Here is a 19,677-nt window from a genome sequence, read left to right as displayed (position 1 = left end):
TGCACACACCGTTGCACCATGGTGCAAGGAAGTCTGTGTTGGCGCTAGGCACCAAATTGTGCCCGGTGCTGGATGAATGGACAAGAATGCACTGTTTCTCGTAGATCCGGTGCATTTCTGCCCTTTCAAATTGGTGCAGGCCAGCACTGCACGTAAACTTGCAGTGCTGCCCTATGCCAATTCTTTGTGAATATGCCCCATAGTGTCAGCTTGCCATTTTCACCACAGTAACGTAACCTCTAATCGGAAGCAGACACCTTATTTTCATTAGTTTTCTATATTGCTTCAAGCCGACTGGTAGTTCCAGGAATTTTTGCCTAGCATTATTTTCGAACATTCTTCGGACCAATCAAGTTTGTTTCCTAAGTTCTAAGTGTCCTCTGCTTTCAGGGAGCGAAAGAAGTATTGTGTCCATTCTATTTCTAGGGGCATATTTACAAGGAGCTTGCGCCACCGTAGCATCATTATTTTTGCCCCTGCGGCGCATTCAGTAAGCCATATTTACAGAGGGGATGCATTTAGCCCAATGTGTTAGTTTTTGTAGCCCTGCTTCAGAGTATACCTGTGCTAGAACCGGCAATATTTACAAGTTTGGCAATGTGTAAAGCATGCGTTGCTCTAAGCCTGTAATGCGTCAAAATTCCTACGTCTCAGTAACTCAGATGTAGGAAATGATGAAGTGGCTGTGGCATAGGAGGTCACTTAAAACACATTAATAAGTAAGTAAATCACATCCCCTCAACTAGTAGTAGGTATACATATGGAGCAATCATGTTGACAGACCCCTTGAGCAACCTGGGATCATGGTCAGTAACATATATTATCTACCACTGCAGCAATGCAATGTGATGCTGTGTAGTCCATGTAAGGGACAGGCCAGGATTGTCAAATATCAATATAGGAATGGGTCCCCAAGTCCAGCAAAGTCTACTCCAAACCACAAAAGTTAAACACACATAAGGTAGGTAACACAGGAATTTTCACTTCAACTTATATGAATTACTTTTATCTACTCACATTAAGGTTTCACTCAACATGTCACACATAGTTAGGTATCTTTGTACACATAAGTAGACTATGCCCACTGTACTGTGACCAGGAACAATGAAATGGTGTCCAAGGTGGGTTTTATATCATTTCACACTCCATTACATTGGTTCCCCACACATTAGGCCAATTCTATCAGTCAGAACCGACGCATCGGATCTGTTTTTTGACGCATTGCTGAAATTGAGCATGTTCTAAGCCTGATTTTAGCAGTGTGCCATTTTTGGGGCAGATGCGTTGCGGCATTCTTCCCACAGATGTGTGAGCATTTCTAATGCACCGTGTGACTTTACGCCATGGTGCGTCATAAATACGACCCATCAAAAGCACTTGGATCTGTTATACCGATGTGCAAGATCTTCTGATGCAACGTTGCCTTCATGCAGTGATGCATCAGTTCTTGTAAATATGCCCCCTAATATTTAATTTGTAAAGTGCATGGGGATACTTGCAAAGGTATGTTTTAAAACTGGACATAGGGACATTGTTCAGCACATTGCACCGGTGAGCAGATGGGACTAATCATCTTAGGTATTACTTGCATACAGGCCAGGGGCCTCATTTACAAGAACTGATGCATCACTGCATTGTGGCAGCGATGCATACAAAAAGAACTTGCACTTTGGTAATGCCATGTATGCGTCGTATATACAATATGTTGCTCCATGGCATAGGGTCCCAGGATGTATCAGAAATTCTGACGCATCCAAGGGAAGGATGCTGCAACACATCCACTCAAAAAGTGACTCATTGCTGAAGTTGGTTTCAGAATTGATGCAACTTCAACAATGCATCAGAAGTCTGAGGCGATGTGTCAGTTCAAATTGACTCATGGAGCCTAATGTGTTAGGACCAATGTAAAAGACCGTGAAATGGTAGAACATCACCTTCTACACTTTTGCATTGGTCCTAGATGTAAGAGGTAATGTATACAGTATGGCTATGTGTCACATTACAGTGGGCATGGCCTACTGATGTATATCTACAGACCTGAGTATGTGTGACATTGTGAGTGACAGTGTAATGTAAGTGAATACAAGGATGTGTTGGAATGTGAAGTGGCAATACATGTATTACCTACTTTATGTGTGTGCTTACCTTTGGTCCTTCGGGGTACTCAGACCTGGATTTGTTGATCCATTCATCTTTGGAGAAGTGACAATCCTGTTCCTTGCAAAAAGTACACAATGCCACATTGACTTGCTGCAGTGGATGATAGGCTCACAGGTGCCATGGTCCTAGGTTGGTCATGGGGTCCTACAACATGATTGACACATGTGTAGACCTACTACAAACAGTGGGGAGGTGCAAAACAGACATCTTCCAGGATGTGAAGTGACTTCAAATAGCCATGATCCTGTTTTAAAGCTAATGCGTCAGTCCCTAAACCTGGGATTTGGTGGCATAGGAATTCTGACGCATTGAAGTCTATGCGTGATGCATCTTGAAGAAGCGTCAAACATGGAAAATGATGTAAATACCACCACAACACTTGTAAGTGACTTTTTTAGACAGAACGCCAACTCTGCATACTTCAAAATTTACGTGAAGCAGGCGGATTCCGCACAGGTTTTGTTTTACACATGCATCACTTTGTAAATATGGAGCTAACACAGCACCACCACTGTGTCAAAAGAAGTGACACAACGGCGGTGCAAGCTCCTTGTAAATGAGGCTCCAGGACTTTAGCAGCCTACCAAAATTAGCTTGTGCAGATTCCCGATCCACACTTTGGGAAAGGCTTCTTTACAGCTATACCACCTGTACAAATGTCCACTTCCTCCTCATGTACCGGCCTTCCCAAACCCGTCAAGTACTGGTACCACAATACCACCCTCATTATCACCATTATTCACCAGTACTCCCATATCGGCCCCATTCCAGACTCGAAGCACAGGCTTTATGGCCAGGCTCATGTTTCTGTCACCCTAGACCCCAGCCCCCTGTGCATACTCCCCCCCCCAGCCAGTTTGTAATTCTTGTTCATCCTAGGGCGTGAAGTGTGAGCCTGTTAACCCAGAGCTGAGATGGCACCCTCTGCACACGACAACACCGCAACAGCTGCCACTCATTCAATGTACCTGTAGGTTGTCTCTCACAGTGCCTAGAATAGATATCACTGCCACACAATGCAACATAATGATTGACCTTGATGGGGGAGAGACTGAAGCAACCTGAAAGGATTCACACCTATTACTGGCAACAATCACCTCTTGCTCCTGAATCCACTGAGCAGTCTAACCCAATAAGGGGGTGAACTGTTTCTATTCGACATACAAAATAAGCAGTGGCCACTGCTTGCTGCAAGACACTTGTGATAATAACCTGAGGTTACCTTATATTTTATGGGGAGCTCTCACAACCCCAATCTTTCAGCTTCTCAGCACTGTCAATAACGTGGCTAACTCTTATCCATATCAGCAATACTCATATGATCTCAGAATGAATGGCTGTGACACCACCCAGGAATTCCAATCTGCACAAAGGACACAGCAGTAGGTGTCTTACCGAACTGAACCATGTGACATGTAAAATGGAATGACACCCTTCTAGTGGTTCAATCATTGAAACCCCCAGGTCCACAGGGAGAAGGAAGGAAGTCTGTGGAAAAGTTTACAGACAGTGCCCCCTTACCCTGCTGCTGACCTAGGTAGTGAAGCTAGTGAAGCTAGTAGGAGACCTTTACAGACTGTGACCCCTCTTACCTGGTTTCTGATAGAACAGGTGAGGCCCACAAAGGAGAAGGACTGGGGCCCTGGAGAGATTTACAGGTTAGATATATGTACTTTGCTGCAGACAGAGGTGGTGAGGGCCAGGCCCACAGGGAGAAGGATTGGGGCCCTGGAGAGATTTACAGGTTACACCTCCTTACCTTGGCGCAACCAGGTACACGGGGACAAGTACTGGGGACCTGGAGAGAAATACAGTTTACAGCTCTTTTCTTTGCACACACAGGGGTGGTGAGAGCCAGTACCACAGTGAGAAGGGCTGGGGACCTGAAGAGATTTACAGGTAACACCTCTTAACCTTGCTACTGATTGAAGTGGTGAGGGCCAGTCTCACAGGAGAAAGACTGGGGGCTGGAGAGATGAACAGGTTATGCCTCCTTACCTTGTTGCATACAGAGGTGGTGAGAGCCACTCTCACAGGGAAAAGGACTGTGGGGTTGGAGAGATTTACAAGTTACACCGCCTTACCTTGCTGCTGACAAATGTGGTGAGTTCCAGCCCCAATGGTGAAGGACTGGGGCCCTGGAGAGATTTATAGATTACAACTCCTTATCTTGCTGCAAACAGAGGTGGTGAGAGCCAGTCCCACAGGGAGACGAACTGGGGGCCTGGGGAGATTTACAGGTTACACCTCCTTACCTTGCAGATCACAAGTGTGGTGAGTCCCAGACCCACAGGGTGAAGGATTGGGGCCCTGGAGGGATTTATAGGTTACACCTACAGTATAGATTACTCTGCAGACAGAGATGGTTAGGGCCAGTCACACAGGGAGAAAGGTTGGGGCCTTAAGAGATTTACAGGTTACACCTCCTAGCCATGCTGCTGAAAGAAGTGGTAAGGGCAGATGTAGGAGGCTGGACTGGCTTGTAGTGAGTACCAAGGGGTACTTGCACCTTGCACCAGGCCCAGTTATCCCTTATTAGTGTATAGGGTGTCTAGCAGCTTAGGCTGATAGATAATGGTAGCTTAGCAGAGCAGCTTAGGCTGAACTAGGAGACGTGTGAAGCTACTACAGTACCACTTAGTGTCATATGCACAATATCATAAGAAAACACAATACACAGTTATACTAAAAATAAAGGTACTTTATTTTTATGACAATATGCCAAAGTATCTTAGAGTGTACCCTCAGTGAGAGGATAGGAAATATACACAAGATATATATACACAATAGCAAAAATATGCAGTATAGTCTTAGAAAACAGTGCAAACAATGTATAGTTACAATAGGATGCAATGGGGAAACATAGGGATAGGGGCAACACAAACCATATACTCCAAAAGTGGAATGTGAACCACGAATGGACCCCAAACCTATGTGACCTTGTAGAGGGTCGCTGGGACTATTAGAAAATAGTGAGAGTTAGAAAAATAACCCTCCCCAAGACCCTGAAAAGTGAGTGCAAAGTGCACCAAAGTTCCCCTAAGGACAAAATAGTCGTGTTAGAGGGAAAATGCAAGGAAAACACAAATCAGCAATGCAACAACGATGGATTCCTGACTGAGGGTACCTGTGGAACAAGGGGACCAAGTCCAAAAGTCACAAGCAACTCGGAGATGGGCAGATGCCCAAGAAATGCCAGCGGTTGGTGCAAAGAAGCTCTTACTAGGCTGAAGAACTGTGAATACTGCAGGAACGACAAGGACTAGAGACTTCCCCTTTGGAGGATAGATCCCCCACGCCTTGGAGAGTCGTGCAGAAGTGTTTTCCCGCCGGATGGACGCCAACAAGCCTTGCTACACGCAAATCGTGCGTTTGGCGTTTTTGGACGCTGCTGGGGCCCAGGAGGGACCAGGAGGTCGCAAATTGGACCTGAAGAGAGAGGGGACGTCGAGCAAGACAAAGAGCCCTCACTGAAGCAGGTAGCACCCGGAGAAGTGCCAGAAACAGGCACTACGAGGATGCGTGAAACGGTGCTCGCCGAAGTTGCACAAAGGAGTCCCACGTCGCCGGAGACCAACTTAGAAAGTCGTGCAATGCAGGTTAGAGTGCCGTGGACCCAGGCTTGGCTGTGCACAAAGGATTTCCGCCGGAAGTGCACAGGGGCCGGAGTAGCTGCAAAGTCGCGGTTCCCAGCAATGCAGCCCAGCGAGGTGAGGCAAGGACTTACCTCCACCAAACTTGGGCTGAAGAGTCACTGGACTGTGGGGGTCACTTGGACGGTGTCGCTGGATTCGAGGGACCTCGCTCGTCGTGCTGAGAGGAGACCCAAGGGACCGGAGATGCAGCTTTTTGGTGCCTGCGGTTGCAGGGGGAAGATTCCGTCGACCCACGGGAGATTTCTTCGGAGCTTCTGGTGCAGAGAGGAGGCAGGCTACCCCCACAGCATGCACAAGCAGGAAAACAGTCGAGAAGGCGGCAGGATCAGCGTTACAGAGTTGCAGTAGTCGTCTTTGCTACTATGTTGCAGGTTTGCAGGCTTCCAGCGCGGTCAGCGGTCGATTCCTTATCAGAAGGTGAAGAGGGAGATGCAGAGGAACTCGGCTGAGCTCATGCATTCGTTATCTTAAGTTTCCCCAGAGACAGAGACCCTAAATAGCCAGAAAAGAGGGTTTGGCTACCTAGGAGAGAGGAAAGGCTACTAACACCTGAAGGAGCCTATCACAAGGAGTCTCTGACGTCACCTGGTGGCACTGGCCACTCAGAGCAGTCCAGTGTGCCAGCAGCACCTCTGTTTCCAAGATGGCAGAGGTCTGGAGCACACTGGAGGAGCTCTGGACACCTCCCAGGGGAGGTGCAGGTCAGGGGAGTGGTCACTCCCCTTTCCTTTGTCCAGTTTCGCGCCAGAGCAGGGGCTAAGGGGTCCCTGAACCGGTGTAGACTGGCTTATGCAGAATTGGGCACATCTGTGCCCAACAAAGCATTTCCAGAGGCTGGGGGAGGCTACTCCTCCCCTGCCTTCACACCATTTTCCAAAGGGAGAGGGTGTCACACCCTCTCTCAGAGGAAGTTCTTTGTTCTGCCATCCTGGGCCAGGCCTGGCTGGACCCCAGGAGGGCAGCTGCCTGTCTGAGGGGTTGGCAGCAGCAGCAGCTGCAGAGAAACCCCAGGAAGGGCAGTCTGGCAGTACCAGGGTCTGTGCTACAGACCACTGGGATCATGGAATTGTACCAACAATGCCAGGATGGCATAGAGGGGGCAATTCCATGATCATAGACATGTTACATGGCCATATTCGGAGTTACCATGGTGAAGCTACATATAGGTAGTGACCTATATGTAGTGCACGCGTGTAATGGTGTCCCCGCACTCACAAAGTTCAGTGAATTGGCTCTGAACAATGTGGGGGCACCTTGGCTAGTGCCAGGGTGCCCTCACACTAAGTAACTTTGCACCTAACCTTTACCAGGTAAAGGTTAGACATATAGGTGACTTATAAGTTACTTAAGTGCAGTGTAAAATGGCTGTGAAATAACGTGGACGTTATTTCACTCAGGCTGCAGTGGCAGGCCTGTGTAAGAATTGTCAGAGCTCCCTATGGGTGGCAAAAGAAATGCTGCAGCCCATAGGGATCTCCTGGAACCCCAATACCCTGGGTACCTCAGTACCATATACTAGGGAATTATAAGCGTGTTCCAGTAAGCCAATGAAAATTGGTAAAAATGGTCACTAGCCTGTTAGTGACAATTTGAAAGTAATGAGAGAGCATAACCACTGAGGTTCTGGTTAGCAGAGCCTCAGTGAGACAGTTAGGCACCACACAGGGAACATATACATGCCCACCTATGAGCACTGGGGCCCTGTGTGACAGGGTCCCAGTGACACATACATATAGGCCACAAACCTATGAGCACTGGGGTCCTGACCAGCAGGATCCCAGTGACACATAACAACCATACTGAAAACATAGTGTTTTCACTATGAGCACTGAGGCCTGGCTATCAGGATCCCAGTGAGACAGTGAAAACAGTGACAAACACCCTGACATACACTCACAAACAGGCCAAAAGTGGGGGTAACAAGGCTAGAAAGAGGCTACCTTCTCACACAACCCCCCCCCAAACGAAGGACAATAAGGCTAACCTTGGCCAGTTGAGACTTTATTGTCTAAGTGGTGATAAGTAGAGAGTAGCTCTGCAATAGACTGGTTACTCCCTTTATCATCCACTATATGGTTACTTCCCTGTGGGGATGTAAACCACCCTGTTTGAAGTTTTTTAGCTAAGCAACAATGTGAAGATGTATTTTCAGAGTTTCTATCAGTAAGTTTTAGTTTAGAGCAGTGGGAATTGTCCACTGAACCTATTTGTAGTGATGGAAATGCCAGACAGGGATGCTGTCTCAGAAAAGCCATAGCTGGGCAAAAACCTTGTCCATCTGGCTGGAAGAGAGAACAGGGATGCTGTTTCTCTTGAGTTGGAGCAGGGCAGGGATGCTGTCCTATGAGCTCCACACTAGGGCAGGGATGCTGTCCTAAGTGTTGTGAGGTAGTGCAGGGTTTCTGCACTAAAGTTTCTCTGGGAGGGTTGGAGGGATGCTCCATGTTAACTAAAATGGTGCTGTTTTTCTCACCAATGTTAGTTATCCCACAGAGAGGTACTTCCACCTCAGGGAGTCCAGCTTTGCCAGCTGATGATTCCCTTGGAACAGGTGCCACCCCAGGAAAGGTTTCTCCCACCACAGGAATAGTATCCTGAATGGTAGGGTGGTTAGGGGATACTGTGATACCCTTTTTACCTGTTGATGGAGAGGGATCCTGAGTTTTCAGGCCTTCTCTCCTTTGCTTTTTCATTTCACTTGAAATTAGAGGGAACAATTCCTCAGGGATGCCCAGCATGGCTGCATGGGCATAAAACTCTACATCAGCCCAACCTGAGGCCTCTAGGTCATTACCTAAGAGACAGTCTACAGGTAAGCTAGGTGATACCACCACCTGCTTAGGGCCAGTAACTCCACCCCAACTAAACTGAATTATAGCTAAGGGAAGAAACTTAGTGGAGTTATGGACATCAATAATCTTATACTGTTGTCCAATGATGTGTTGATCAGGGTGCACTAGGTTTTCAGTCACCAAAGTGAAACTGGCACCTGTGTCCCTGTAGGCCAAGGCCTCAACACCATTTATTGAAACTGTCTGCCTGTACTTATCCATTGTAAGGGGACAAGCAGCCAGTGTGGCAAGGCCAATGCCACTAGGTGTGACAGAAACTGTCTTGGGACTGATGACATCAGTTTCCACTATGGACCCATAAGTGAACCCAACTACACCCTTTGCTTGACTGTTGCCAGCAGTCCCACCACTAGTACCACTACTGCTAGGGGCACTAGAGCTTGATGTATTAGTGGTGGTAGGCTCAGGGGGTTTACCTGGACAGGACTTATCCCCTGGCCTATGGCCTCTATTTTTACACACAAAGCACCAAGGCTTTTTAATGTGTGCAGGTTGGGAAGAAGAGGAAGAATTTGTTTTATCCCCACCCTCTGAAGAGTGTTTAAGATTTGAAGTGGGATCTTTGGTTTTACCCTTATCCCCATGCTTATCGTGAGATTTTTCACCATCTTTCTTCTTATTGCCATCTTTGTCACCCCCTGTATGAACTTTTCTGTTCACTCTTGTTCTGACCCATTTGTCTGCCTTCTTTCCCAATTCTTGGGGAGAGGTCAGATCAGAGTCCACCAAGTACTGGTGCAACAAATCAGACACACAATTATTAAGTATATGCTCTCTCAGGATTGTGTTATACAGGCTTTCATAATCAGTAACTTTACTGCCATGTAACCACCCCTCCAAGGCCTTCACTGAATGGTCAATGAAATCAACCCAGTCTTGTGAAGACTCCTTTTTGGTCTCTCTGAACTTTATCCTGTACTGTTCAGTGGTTAAGCCATAACCATCCAGGAGTGCATTCTTAAGAACTGTAAAATTATTGGCATCACTTTCTTTCACAGTAAGGAGTCTATCCCTACCCTTTCCACTAAATGATAGCCATAGGATAGCAGCCCACTGCTTTTGAGGGACATCCTGTACAGCACAGGCCCTCTCAAGTGCAGCAAACCACTTGTTAATGTCATCCCCCTCCTTATAAGGGGGAACTATCTTGTGCAGATTCCTGGAATCATGCTCTTTTGCAGGATGACTATGGGGAATACTGCTGCTGCCACCATGGGTATCTAAACCCAACTTCTGTCTTTCCCTCTCTATTTCTAAAGACTGTCTATCCAAATCCAGCTGTTGCTTCTTGAGCTTCAGTCTGGTTTGTTCCACTCTCAATCTATTGAGCTCCCTTTCTAACAATCTGTCATCAGGGTGGGTGGGAGGGACATTTCTAGATACAGAGGTATGATGGGAATGAACAGAAGGAGACCTGTCCCTTACAGAGGGCACTCTAACAGCTTGGCTACCAGCATAATGTGAGAGCACACCATCAGTATGGTGTGATTCAACCTCTGTACCAACTATGCTAGACTGTCTAGTAATGGGCAGGCTGAGAAGTTTCTTTCCTGAACCTTTTCCTGGGGGAGTCCCTGGATCAGATTGAGAACCATTAGCTACTTTTTCTACAGATTGGGCACTTATGGCCTTATCCTGTACTCTAAGCATATTAATTAACAGTTCTAAGGAAGGATTCTTCCCTACACTCAAACCTCTCTCTATGCAGAGACTCCTTGCTCCTTTCCAGCTAAGGTGATCATATGCAAGTTTGGACAGTTCAACTTTTTGGCCTGTGCCAGACATTTTTAGAGAGAGTTAAAGTGATAGACAAAGAGAAAAAAGTTTTCAGAACTTTTTGGAAAGACAGAAAAAACTTTTTAAACTTTTAAGAACTTTTTGTAAGTTTAGAAGTACTTTTCAGCACTTAGAAAAGAGTGAAAAGAGGAAATGCAAAACTTTTTGGCTATGTGTATATACACTGACCTTGTTTTGTATATTTTTCTCTTATGAAAAGTACAATGACAAGAGTGGTAAGTAGTCTCAAGCACTTATCCCACCACTGCACAACCAATGTAGGAGGCTGGACTGGCTTGTAGTGAGTACCAAGGGGTACTTGCACCTTGCACCAGGCCCAGTTATCCCTTATTAGTGTATAGGGTGTCTAGCAGCTTAGGCTGATAGATAATGGTAGCTTAGCAGAGCAGCTTAGGCTGAACTAGGAGACGTGTGAAGCTACTACAGTACCACTTAGTGTCATATGCACAATATCATAAGAAAACACAATACACAGTTATACTAAAAATAAAGGTACTTTATTTTTATGACAATATGCCAAAGTATCTTAGAGTGTACCCTCAGTGAGAGGATAGGAAATATACACAAGATATATATACACAATAGCAAAAATATGCAGTATAGTCTTAGAAAACAGTGCAAACAATGTATAGTTACAATAGGATGCAATGGGGAAACATAGGGATAGGGGCAACACAAACCATATACTCCAAAAGTGGAATGTGAACCACGAATGGACCCCAAACCTATGTGACCTTGTAGAGGGTCGCTGGGACTATTAGAAAATAGTGAGAGTTAGAAAAATAACCCTCCCCAAGACCCTGAAAAGTGAGTGCAAAGTGCACCAAAGTTCCCCTAAGGACAAAATAGTCGTGTTAGAGGGAAAATGCAAGGAAAACACAAATCAGCAATGCAACAACGATGGATTCCTGACTGAGGGTACCTGTGGAACAAGGGGACCAAGTCCAAAAGTCACAAGCAACTCGGAGATGGGCAGATGCCCAAGAAATGCCAGCGGTTGGTGCAAAGAAGCTCTTACTAGGCTGAAGAACTGTGAATACTGCAGGAACGACAAGGACTAGAGACTTCCCCTTTGGAGGATAGATCCCCCACGCCTTGGAGAGTCTTGCAGAAGTGTTTTCCCGCCGGATGGACGCCAACAAGCCTTGCTACACGCAAATCGTGCGTTTGGCGTTTTTGGACGCTGCTGGGGCCCAGGAGGGACCAGGAGGTCGCAAATTGGACCTGAAGAGAGAGGGGACGTCGAGCAAGACAAAGAGCCCTCACTGAAGCAGGTAGCACCCGGAGAAGTGCCAGAAACAGGCACTACGAGGATGCGTGAAACGGTGCTCGCCGAAGTTGCACAAAGGAGTCCCACGTCGCCGGAGACCAACTTAGAAAGTCGTGCAATGCAGGTTAGAGTGCCGTGGACCCAGGCTTGGCTGTGCACAAAGGATTTCCGCCGGAAGTGCACAGGGGCCGGAGTAGCTGCAAAGTCGCGGTTCCCAGCAATGCAGCCCAGCGAGGTGAGGCAAGGACTTACCTCCACCAAACTTGGGCTGAAGAGTCACTGGACTGTGGGGGTCACTTGGACGGTGTCGCTGGATTCGAGGGACCTCGCTCGTCGTGCTGAGAGGAGACCCAAGGGACCGGAGATGCAGCTTTTTGGTGCCTGCGGTTGCAGGGGGAAGATTCCGTCGACCCACGGGAGATTTCTTCGGAGCTTCTGGTGCAGAGAGGAGGCAGGCTACCCCCACAGCATGCACAAGCAGGAAAACAGTCGAGAAGGCGGCAGGATCAGCGTTACAGAGTTGCAGTAGTCGTCTTTGCTACTATGTTGCAGGTTTGCAGGCTTCCAGCGCGGTCAGCGGTCGATTCCTTATCAGAAGGTGAAGAGGGAGATGCAGAGGAACTCGGCTGAGCTCATGCATTCGTTATCTTAAGTTTCCCCAGAGACAGAGACCCTAAATAGCCAGAAAAGAGGGTTTGGCTACCTAGGAGAGAGGAAAGGCTACTAACACCTGAAGGAGCCTATCACAAGGAGTCTCTGACGTCACCTGGTGGCACTGGCCACTCAGAGCAGTCCAGTGTGCCAGCAGCACCTCTGTTTCCAAGATGGCAGAGGTCTGGAGCACACTGGAGGAGCTCTGGACACCTCCCAGGGGAGGTGCAGGTCAGGGGAGTGGTCACTCCCCTTTCCTTTGTCCAGTTTCGCGCCAGAGCAGGGGCTAAGGGGTCCCTGAACCGGTGTAGACTGGCTTATGCAGAATTGGGCACATCTGTGCCCAACAAAGCATTTCCAGAGGCTGGGGGAGGCTACTCCTCCCCTGCCTTCACACCATTTTCCAAAGGGAGAGGGTGTCACACCCTCTCTCAGAGGAAGTTCTTTGTTCTGCCATCCTGGGCCAGGCCTGGCTGGACCCCAGGAGGGCAGCTGCCTGTCTGAGGGGTTGGCAGCAGCAGCAGCTGCAGAGAAACCCCAGGAAGGGCAGTCTGGCAGTACCAGGGTCTGTGCTACAGACCACTGGGATCATGGAATTGTACCAACAATGCCAGGATGGCATAGAGGGGGCAATTCCATGATCATAGACATGTTACATGGCCATATTCGGAGTTACCATGGTGAAGCTACATATAGGTAGTGACCTATATGTAGTGCACGCGTGTAATGGTGTCCCCGCACTCACAAAGTTCAGTGAATTGGCTCTGAACAATGTGGGGGCACCTTGGCTAGTGCCAGGGTGCCCTCACACTAAGTAACTTTGCACCTAACCTTTACCAGGTAAAGGTTAGACATATAGGTGACTTATAAGTTACTTAAGTGCAGTGTAAAATGGCTGTGAAATAACGTGGACGTTATTTCACTCAGGCTGCAGTGGCAGGCCTGTGTAAGAATTGTCAGAGCTCCCTATGGGTGGCAAAAGAAATGCTGCAGCCCATAGGGATCTCCTGGAACCCCAATACCCTGGGTACCTCAGTACCATATACTAGGGAATTATAAGCGTGTTCCAGTAAGCCAATGAAAATTGGTAAAAATGGTCACTAGCCTGTTAGTGACAATTTGAAAGTAATGAGAGAGCATAACCACTGAGGTTCTGGTTAGCAGAGCCTCAGTGAGACAGTTAGGCACCACACAGGGAACATATACATGCCCACCTATGAGCACTGGGGCCCTGTGTGACAGGGTCCCAGTGACACATACATATAGGCCACAAACCTATGAGCACTGGGGTCCTGACCAGCAGGATCCCAGTGACACATAACAACCATACTGAAAACATAGTGTTTTCACTATGAGCACTGAGGCCTGGCTATCAGGATCCCAGTGAGACAGTGAAAACAGTGACAAACACCCTGACATACACTCACAAACAGGCCAAAAGTGGGGGTAACAAGGCTAGAAAGAGGCTACCTTCTCACAGCAGACCCACAGGGAGAAGGACTGTGGGCCTGGAGGGATATGCATATTACAGCTCCTTACCTTGCTGCACACAGAGGTGGTGAGGTCCGGTCACAAAGGAAGAGGTGCTGGGGGCATGGAGAGATTTACAGGTTGCACTTCCTAACCATGCTGCAGAGAAATGTGGTGTGAGCCAGACTCCCTGGGAGAAGGACTGAGGACCAAGAGACATTAACAGGTTACACCTCCTTACCTTGCCGCACACAGAGGTGGGGAGAGCCAGACCCACAGGGAAAAGGACTGGGGGTCTGGAGACATTTACAGGTTACACCTCCTTAACTTGGCCCACACAGAGGTGGTGAGAGCCAGTCCCACAGGGAGAAGGACTGGGGGCCTGGAGACATTTACAGGTTTCACCTCCTTATCTTATTGCACAAAGAGGTGATGAAGGTCAGTCACACAGGGAGGACTGTGGGCTTGGAGAGATTGACAGGTTACACCTCCGTGCCTTGCTGCTGACAGAAGTGGTGAGAGCCAGTCTCACCGGGAGAAGGACTGGGGGCCTGGAGACATTTACAGGTTATATTGCCTTACCTTGCTGTTGACAGAGTTGGTGAGGGTCAGTCCCATAACGAGGACTAGGTGTCAGGTGAGATTTACATGTTTCACCTCCTAACCTTGCTGCAGACAGAGGTGGTCGGGCCAGTCACACAATGAGAAGGGCTGGGCCTGGAGAAATTTACAGGTTGCACATTCTTACCTTGCTGCACAGAGAGGTGGTGAGAGCCAGTCCCACAGGGTGAATGACTGGGGCCTGGAGAGATTTACAGGTTACACCTTCTGCCCTTGATGCTGACACAGGTGGTGAGAGCCAGACCCAAAAGTAAAAGGATTGGGACCCTGGAGAGATTTGCAAGTTACACCTCCATACCTTGCTGCACACAGAGTTGGTGAGAGGCAGACCTACAGGAAAAAGTACTCAGGCCAGGAGAGATTTACAGGTTATACCTCCTTAGCGCCGTGGACCCTGGTCCTCGCTCTATCCGCTGGTTCAACTTCAACACACTACACACCCTCAACCTGTGAAGATCTTCAGCTAGCTTCCTAGCCGACCAGAGGAACACTCAATGACCTTTCTCATTTCATGCATGCTCTCTCACCCTCCACTGACCACCACACGATCCGGAACCAAGCGCAGAATACCAACTCAAGTGCATACTCCTCAATACACGCTCCAGCATCAAGCAGGCAGTAGATGTCTGAAAACCCCTCGACTTGACCGCCCCGGATGTCGCCTTCCTCACGGAGACATGGTTCACCCCCACCTCAGGCCTGGACATCACCATGGCAATCCCAAACAATTACAAAATCATCCACAAGGACAGAGCCAAATGTCCAGAAGGAGGCATCACCTTAGCCTACAAGAACACCCTCCGCCTGACCAACAAGTCACATAGTCAGCCAACCCATAAACACCTACACTTCCAGATCCAGACCAACCCCAAATCCTCCCTCCTTTGCACACTCATCTGCACTCCCCCCGGAACCCGACATCAATTCAGCGAAGACATTGCTGACCTTGTTAGCCCCCCCGAGCTCTCGCCTCCAGCGACTACCTCATACTCGGTGAACTCAACTTCCACCTTAATATCCACAATGACCCCAACACCACAAACCTCTTGGACAACCTTGCAACACTTCGCCTCAAACAACTTGTCAACATCCCCAACCACACAGCTGGAAACATCCTCTATCCCATCTTCTCAGCAGCGAACAACATCACCATCTCTCACACCTCTGAACACCATTGGACTGACCACAAGTGCATCCACTTTACCTTCACGAAGAACCCTGCATGCCACTATGCTCCCCCTGCCCTCTTCTCGGCAGACACTGGGGCGAAGTTACAGAAGAGCAACTCACCAACGCTCTCAGCCACTCCCACCCACCGGATGCAGCAAACACTAATGAATCCACACATAATCTACGCTGCTGGTTATCAGAATGTGCTAACAGCGTAACCCCCCCAGGAAACCCGCAGGTAACCAACAAAGCAAAACACCTAAATGGTTCATGACAGACCTAAAAGAGTCTAAACGCTCCTGTAGACCGCTGGAAAGGAAATGGAGGAGCATAAAATCAACCAAAGACTGCATAGCCTACAAGAACGCAGTCACCACGCACCACCAGAACATCAGAGATATCAAAAATAGCCGACATTCAAGAACGCCTCAGCACCAGCGCTCATAACAGCAAGGAGCTCTTTGCCATCATCAAGGAGTTCATGAACCTCTGGACAGACACCTCATCCATCCCTCCCTCCCAACACCGCTACGATGACATCTGCACCTACTTCCACCAGAAAATCCTGTACATATTCCAAGGCTTCAAGAACCAAAGCCCAACCACACTGTCCACCATGGACCCGCACCACACCAGATCATGAACTCCTGGACCCCCATCACCACAGTGGATACCCAAAGACTCATAAACTCCATCCACTCTGGAGCACTCTCGGATCTGTGCTCTCATTACATCTTCAACCTGGCTAGTGCCACCATAGCACTTGAGCTCTGCCGCACTATCAACCGATCCTTCGAGGCAACCACCTTCTCATCAAACTGGAAGCCCGCCAAAATCAATCCGCTTCTCAAGAAACCCACTACCGACCCAAGGGAGCTGAAAAACTACAGACCCATCTTTCCGCTCCCTTTCCCAGCCAAAGTAACGGAAAAGACCTTCCACCAGCAACAGACTGAATTCCTCAAGACACACCAAATCCTAGATCCATCACATTCCAGATTCAGGAGCAGCCACAGCACTGAAACTCAACCTCCTTGACCTTTCCGCTGCATTCAACATCGTCTCCCACTCCACCCTCTACGTCAGACTCCACGACGCCGGCATCTGCAATGAAGCAATAGAATGGATCAGATCCTTCCTTACTGAAAGTACATAGAGTGTCATACTACTGTCGTTCACCTCAGAATCCAAAGAAACATGCTGCGTAGTGCCCCAACAATCATCACTCAGCCCCACGCTTTTCAACATCTACATGGCCCTGCTCGCCAATATCATCAAACAACACGGGCTGAACATTGTTTCCTATGCCAACGATACCCAACTGATCCTCTCTCTGTCGAACGACCCTGTAAAGGCCAAGAGAAATTTCCACAATAGGATGAGAGCAGTCTGCGGCAGGATGGAAGCCAGCTGCTTCAAACTCAACCTGGACAACACAGAGATCCTCGTAATCGGATCCATTCCCGCAGCCTGGAATGCCTCCTGGTAGCCTACTGCACTAGGAAACACCCCTGCTCCCACTGACAGCGCACGCAATATGGGCATCATCCTGGACTTCTCTCTGTACATGACCCACCATATCAATCCTGTCTCGCCATCATGTTTCCACATGCCTCGACTCGTTCGAAAGATTTTCAAGTGGATTCCCACTGACACGAGGACTGCCACCCATGCACTCGTCACTAGCAAACTGGACTATGGCAACTCACTCTATTCAGGCACCACCAAGAAACTGCAATCAACACTACAAAGAATCCAGAAAGCAGCAGCCAGGCTCATCCTGGACATCCCCCGACACAGCCACATTTACTCCCACCTCAAAGACTTACACTGGCTCCCAGTCAGCAAGCGCATCACATGTAAACTTCTGATTCACACCTACAAGGCAGTACACAACATAGGACTAGCATAACTCAACCACCGCCTCACCTTCTACGTACCCTACAGACAACTCAGTTCTTCCCAACTCGCCCTCTCAGCCATTTCCAAGATTCAAAGAAGCACAGCAGGAGAAAGATCCTTCTCCTAACTTGCAGCCCGGACAAACACGCTACCTCTCAAACTCAGACAGACTGCATTACTGAACCAGTTCAGGAAGGACCTCAAGACCTGGCTTTTCGATTGAGCAGCAAGCTAGCAAACAGCACCTTGAGACCCCATGGATGATTAGCTGCGCTATAGAAATAGTGTTTGATTGATTGATTGATTGATTGATTGATTGCTTAGCTTGCTACTGACAGAGGTGGTGTGGGCCAGTCTGAAAGGAGAAGAACAGGGCCCTAGAGAGATATACAGGTTACACCACCTTACCTTGGTGCAGACAGAGGTGGTGATAGCCAGTCAACAGGGAAAGGACTGGGCCCTGGAGAACATTACACGTTACACCACATTACCTTGCTGCAGACAGAGGTGGTGAGTGCCAGTCACACAGCGAGAAGGGCTGGGACCTGTAGAGATTTACAGGTTACACCTCCTTACCGTGCTGCACACAGAGGTGGTGAGGGCCAGTCCCACAGGCAGAAGTACTGGGGGCATGGATACATTTATGGGTTACACCTCCTTACCTAGCTGCACACAGAGGTGGTGAGGATCAGTCCCACATGGAAGACTGGGGCCTGGAGAGAGAGGTGGTGAGAGCCAGTCCCACAGGAAGAAGGATTGGGGCCTGGAGAGATTTACAGGATACACCTCCTTCCCTTGCAGCTCACAAGTGTGGTGAGTTCCAGACCCACGGGGTGAAGGATTGGGGCCCTGGAAAGATTTATAGGTTACACCTATAGATTACTTTGCAGAGGTGTTGAGAGCCAATCACACAGGGAAAAAGACTGGGGTGTGGAGAGATTTACAGGTTACCCACCCAACCTTGCTGCAGACAGAGGTGGTGGGCGTCAGACCCACAGGAAAAGGTCTCGGACCTGGAGAGATTCACAGGTTACACCTCCTTATGTTCTAAAGACAGATGTGGTGATGGCCAGACCCACAGGGAGAAGGGCTGGGGCCTGGAGAGATTTACAGGTAACACCGCCTAACCTTTCTGCAGAGGTGGTGAGGGCTGGTCTCACAGGGAGGAGGACTGGGAAGTGGAGACATTTACAGGTTACACCTCCTTACTTTGCTGCAGTAGAGGTGGTGAGAGTCAAATCCACAGGGAGAAGCATGGGTGCCTGGAGAGAATTACATGTTACCCCTCCTTACCTTGCTGCAGTAGAGGTGGTGAGAGCCAATTCCACAGGGAACAAGATTAGGGCCTGGAGAGTTTTACAGATTACCCTCCACCACCCCAACCTTGCTGCTGACAGAGGTGGTGATGGCCAGTCACACAGGGAGAAGGGCTAGGGCCTGGGTAGATTTACAGATTACACCTCCTTACCTTGCTGCACACAGTGGTGGTGAGTGCCAGGCCGAGAAGGAGCAGGAGGGGAGTCTTAGTGCAATACCCAGGTGCCATGGTACCTTCTCATGGGTGCTACCAGTCCTATCCTTTGGTTAGACGCGGTTTCTATTTATATTCTAGAGGACAAGCCACATGCCTTCCCTCCCACTGTTAAAAAACTCCCCTGAGGTGGTGGAATGATGTAACCAGGGAGTTTCCCAGTCCACTGGAAGTTCCTTTTAATAGGAAATATTTGCTTTCCCACACATGAGTCAGCTAGGTTCCCAGCGAGCGGAGAGTGAAGAAAAGGTCAGGAAATCTTGTGTTTCAGAGAAGGTGGCAGAGGCATGTCAGAACACACTGCACTGGGTTTGTGTGTGCCCAGTGTCAGTGCCAAGGAGAGGCACTTAGGCCCCAAGGGGAAGGGTGGGAAAAAGAGCTATAGATGTCATACACAGTGCAGGGAACCTGAGAAGGCCATGAAAGGAGTGAGAGAAGGGTGTGAAGTGCAAGGCTCCCTGCCTGTCCACGGCACAGGGACAGTGATTAGACACAGTCTGCCTGCAGCTTTGCTGTGCTCATGCGTCCCATTGACACAGCTACAGAGGCTTCAGTTTGCTGATGTGTGACATACCAGTGTAATTATGAGTGACATTC

At 48.7% G+C, this 19,677-nt stretch overlaps 1 protein-coding gene across 1 annotated transcript in view; it reads right to left on the bottom strand.

The window, feature by feature from the left end:
* LOC138278828 (avidin-like) overlaps positions 1-19,143 on the bottom strand; it is a 48,512-nt gene extending 29,369 nt beyond the window's left edge. The window contains exon 1 of the mRNA XM_069219338.1: positions 19,018-19,143. Within this exon, the coding sequence (XP_069075439.1) occupies positions 19,018-19,095 (78 nt within the window). The 5' untranslated portion in view covers positions 19,096-19,143. The remainder of the gene's footprint in view (positions 1-19,017) is intronic.
* Between the last annotated feature and the right edge of the window lie 534 nt (positions 19,144-19,677).

Source organism: Pleurodeles waltl, unplaced genomic scaffold (assembly GCF_031143425.1).
Source record: "Pleurodeles waltl isolate 20211129_DDA unplaced genomic scaffold, aPleWal1.hap1.20221129 scaffold_65, whole genome shotgun sequence".
Taxonomy (NCBI): domain Eukaryota; kingdom Metazoa; phylum Chordata; class Amphibia; order Caudata; family Salamandridae; genus Pleurodeles; species Pleurodeles waltl.
Note: the sequence above shows the minus strand (reverse complement) of the source record. Positions and strands in the feature narration are given on the sequence as shown.